At 41.0% G+C, this 4,902-nt stretch overlaps 1 protein-coding gene across 2 annotated transcripts in view; it reads left to right on the top strand.

Annotated features, from left to right (window-relative positions):
- LOC135090541 (high-affinity choline transporter 1-like) overlaps nucleotides 1-4,902 on the top strand; it is a 33,632-nt gene that overhangs the window by 4,522 nt on the left and 24,208 nt on the right. Inside the window, exon 4 of one of the 2 annotated variants that reach the window (XM_063987365.1) lies at nucleotides 12-160. The exons of the other annotated variant lie outside the window; for it this stretch is intronic. Coding sequence (XP_063843435.1) covers nucleotides 12-160 — 149 coding nt within the window. The remainder of the gene's footprint in view (nucleotides 1-11; nucleotides 161-4,902) is intronic. 2 annotated transcript variants of the gene reach the window in all.

The raw sequence follows: 4,902 nt of genomic DNA, 5'->3' as shown, positions 1-4,902 counted from the left end.
ATTTCCTGCAGGTGCGACGCTCTCTGTGGTGTTGGATATGGAACAGGAGCTAGCCGTCATCCTATCCGCATGCATTGCCGTTGCCTACACGCTCTTCGGGGGCCTGTACGCTGTGGCTTACACGGACGTGGTTCAGCTCGTGTGCATATTCTTGGGCCTGGTAAAGAGGAGTGGCACACGTGTTCTCATTTCCGTAGTTGGAGTGTCTTAGGCGCCGTAGAGAGACAGACGGAGAAAAGGGTGATTAGGTCTCGAGTTTACCTTTCATTACCTGCTCCTCTGTGTCCTAGGTGTAGTTTAGGTGTTAGTCTAGTGTACTGTCACCACCAATCACCACCAGTCACCACCAGTCACCACCAGTCACCACCAGTAACTCACCACCACAACCCAAGTGACCGCATGTAAGGATTAGCCTCCAGTCACACCCACCACACTCATGCAAACACCGACACTTGAATGCGCTAGTATAGTATAGAACCAAAAGAACCATCGGCCCCACGCCTGCAGTTCAAGGGGCGCAGGTCAAGGTACTCACGCCCCGCAGGTTACCAAGATGAGTCGCCTAAAGGTAGGTGATTCTTCCCGTCTCTTCCCGGCTCCCCATTTAAATAGACTTTTCATGTAGGTGTTAGTGAGTTTTTACGTAACCTTGAGGCACAGCTAATGTTTTCCACGAGGACTGAGGCGCTGAGGCTTGATTATTTATTTTTTATTTTTTTTTTGTAATTTTTCGCTTGTCACGTAAAAATATGAAAGCAAAGCAAATGTTTATACGGATTCACTTATCCTTGTTTCACTTACACTCGGTAGATACGGAATACAGACAGGCCATATTTGATCTCATTACCGTCATTAAGCAGTGAGTTTATCCCCTCTGTTATATTCAACCCATTCACAACTTTTTAGAATTATTAGCACAGACACACAGACAAAGAAAAGAGAATACATTGATTTTAAATGCCTTTTATTTTATTTTATTTTATTTCTTAAGGATGCAGGAATGCTTAAGAGACAAGTGCATGGAAATGTGTCTGAAAACTTGCACGTGATAGGGAAAAAATGATGTAGTTTTGATTGAGCTGAAATATAGGAGTAAAAAAAAAAGAAAAGAGAAAATAGCAGGCTGATTTTGTACTTTTTAAGAATACAAAAATATTTAAAGCTTTAGTGAAAAAAAAATGTGTCTAACAGAGTTGTATGTGATAAGAAGTAAAATTATAAAGCTGTGAAAGGGTTAAAACATACGACAAAAAAAAAAGTAAATGAAACGAAATACTTAAACTCAATGAACCATGACGCACTTTACACAGACACTTACGGACTCTATCTCCCAACCAAGGCACCACAGACAAACAGACAGGCAGAGAAACAGACAGATGACTCAACTAAGGGACAGAGCTGACCGGCGGAATAATAATATTACGACAGACAACCAGTCAACTCCCCTTTCCACATTTCCAGCCTCCTGAAGGGAATCCAATAGTGTGTTTAGCTAATTGACGTGTGTGTGTGTGTGTGTGTGTGTGTGTGTGTGTGTTAGGTTAGGTAAGGGCTCTTCAATCTTTAAAGAGACTATGATGAGGGTTCCTGAAAATAACTTCAAGAAATTAAGGTAACTTTTACGAGGCCATAGAGTAATTCAGCCTCTCAGAGTACTACCCAGGAGCCTCAAGGAGTTTCCAGAGGCAGTAATAAGGGTTCAGACTCTCCCAGAGGCTTTCAAAAGAGGTTTAAGAGCTCAACACTACAATTCCAGTTATTCGTAGCTTCCAGGCTCTTGTTTATGAAGGTTATGTGTTAATTCCAGACCGCTACGAGAGATTTAAATATGTTCAAGAGGGTTAGGGAATACTGAAGGGATACTAAAGGTTCACGTGGCTTAAGGGATTCGAGTGGGACTGAGAGGACAAGAAGTAGGTTCCGAAGAGTTCAAAAGGGATTCGAAGGGATTCAAAAGCTATGCAAGGGGATTCAAGAAGGTTCAAGAGGTTTCAAGAGATTTCGAAGAGAGTCCAAGAGTTCAAGGGTTCACAAAGGGAATTCAAAGAAGTTCATTGTGTTTAAAAGACAGTTCGAAGAATTTCAAAGGAGTTCAAAGGAGATTCAAAGAGTTTCATCTGGTTTAAAAGAGAATTCAAAGATTTTAATGGGTTTCATAGGGAGATTAAGGGTATTGAGAGGTTCAAAAAGAATACAAAAGGGATTCAGTGGGTTTCATGAGAGATCAATGGTGATTTAAGGAAGTTCAAGAAGACTCAAAGCAGTTCAAAGGCATTTAATAGATTACAAGTGGTTTTTCAGGCAGATTAAGGGTGTAAAGAGAAAGAGAATTCCAGGGTGGATGCGAATGTGGAGGGGTGAGGTTGGTAAGGGTGTTTGGGGGGCAAGGTTGGTAAGCGTGTTGGGGGGAATGAGGTTGGTTAGGGTGCTGAGGGGGTGAGGCTAGTAAGGGTGTTGGGGGGTGAGGTTGTTAAGGGTGCTAGGCGGGTTGAGGGTGGATTCTAAGGGTGTTGGAGGGGCGAGATGATCTTGTCAGGCAGTGCTGGAGGGGTGAGGTTGGCGTCTAGGGGTGTGCTGAGGGGTGAGGTGGGCGTGTCAAGGGGTGTGTTGGCCGCAATAAGATTGAGTCACACGCAGAGGGCGGCGGTGACCAGCGGGCGATGGTGTGGCCAGATATCGATCCTCCGACCTTTACCTGGCCCCGCAGCGTACCTTGCCGCTCTCTCTCTCTCTCTCTCTCTCTCTCTCTCTCTCTCTCTCTCTCTCTCTCTCTCTCTCTCTCGTTTTGGTTTTTATTCCTTTTTCCTTCTTTGTTCGTAAGGTATATTATGTTGTTGTTGTTGTTGTTGTTGTTATTATTATTATTATTATTATTATTATTATTATTATTATTATTATTATTATTATTATTATTATTATTATTATTATTATTATTGCTACTACTACTACTACTACTATTACTACTACTACTACTACTGCTACTACTACTACTACTACTACTAATCATTCCCATTTCCAGATCGTAAAATGCTGGGAATACATTGATATATTACGGAATCTGACCCAAAACAACAACAACAACAACAACAACAACAACAACAACAACAACAACAAAAACAACAACTAAAACTCCCTGATTAACCACACACCAACTCATATACATTTATCCTTCATATTTTTTTCATTCTATTTCCATCAGTAACAAAAAAAAAAAAAAAAAATTATCAGAGCCATTAATAATTTCATAAACGCTTGAGTTAAAATCCCACTGAGCTCAGAACGTATTTGATTCAAGGCACGTTCTCTCTCTCTCTCTCTCTCTCTCTCTCTCTCTCTCGGAAAAAAAAAAACACTCGAAAATGTAACTAGGTCAGTGGTGTGATCTAAGAGAGAGAGAGAGAGAGAGAGAGAGAGAGCAGGGGAGGAGGGGACGAACAACCGCCTCGAGGAACACGCAGATCGGTAGAGGGCAATGATTTGGAAGGAGGAGGAGGAGGAGCAGTAGAAGGAGGAGGAGGAGGAGGGAGGCAAGACGGCGCTGTACCTTCCCTACTTTTCACGCAACTTCCTACTTATTTCCTCCCTTCCCCCCCCCCTCTCTCTCTCTCTCTCTCTCTCTCTCTCTCTCTCTCTCTCTCTCTCTCTCTCTTCTCTCTTGTAAGCCCAGATTCCGGAAAATACAAGGACTGAATACTCTTAAAAGAAAAAAAGTGAAAAAAAAACGAAAAATTGGCACCGGAACCTCTTTTTTGCCGCTAATTCTCTCTTAAAGGCGACTGGAATCCCTATATTTAAGTTTTAATGCTCCTTCCCGTCACTCACTCGCAGCCCGTGATCCTTCAGGCGAAACTAATGGAGGTGAGTTGATTTGGAGCATTAAGACACGTCACTTGCATCAATCCCTTAAGGAACTGAATGCAAACAGGATCCAGTGCCTCTTGTTTCATCAGTTACGGTGTTGAATGCAAGAAATCAGGTCTCGTTTGTCTTCTCGCGTCTCTAGACAAGATTTAAACCAATATTACTTAACTTGTTCCATTCTGATCCCTTAAAACTGAATGGAAGAAGGATCGAATGCCTCTTGTTTCATTAGTTACGGTGTTGAATATGTGAAATAAAAATTCTCTTGTTCATTGTCGCTTTCCTTTTGTCATCTCGCGTCTCCAAACAAGATTTAAACCGATATTTCTAACCTAATTTCCTTTTGATCCCTTTAAAGTGAATGCAGACAGGATCCAAGGCTTCTTGTTCCAGTCGTTAAAGTAATGCATGTATGAAATCAAATTCTCCCACACCGGATTTAAACTAACATTACTAATAATATTCGTTTCTGATCCTCTTAAATCTGAATGCAGACAGGATCCAATGCGTCTTGTTTCATTAGTTTCAGTGATAGATGAGTGAAATCAGATTCTCTTTGTCTTCTCGCGTTTCCAAACAAGATTTAAACCAGCATTGCTAATATTATTCCTTTTTGATCCCTTTATATCTGAATGCAAACAGGATCGAATGGTTCTTGAGTCATTAGTTTCAGTGAGAGATGAGTGAAGTCAGATCCCTTTGTCTTATCACATCCCCAGATACATATTTCAAACTCAACACTAATATTATTCCTTTGTGATCCCTTTATATCTGAATGCAAACGGGATCGAATGCTTCTTGACTCATTAATTACACAAACAAATGAAGAAAATTAGATCCAGTTTGTCATCTCACTCCTCTGAACGCAATTCAAACCCAGCACTAAAATTATTCCTTTGTGATCCCTTTAAATTTGAATACAGACAGAATCCAAAACTTCTTACTTCACTAGTTAAGAGTTATAAATGAAAGAAGCCAGACAACAAATCAATGAAACCAGATCTTCTTTGTCATATCACTCGAAAACACCCAACATTATTC

Source organism: Scylla paramamosain, chromosome 35 (assembly GCF_035594125.1).
Source record: "Scylla paramamosain isolate STU-SP2022 chromosome 35, ASM3559412v1, whole genome shotgun sequence".
NCBI lineage: Eukaryota > Metazoa > Arthropoda > Malacostraca > Decapoda > Portunidae > Scylla > Scylla paramamosain.
The sequence above is the reverse complement of the archived record's forward strand: the minus strand, read 5'-3'. Positions and strand labels throughout refer to the sequence as shown.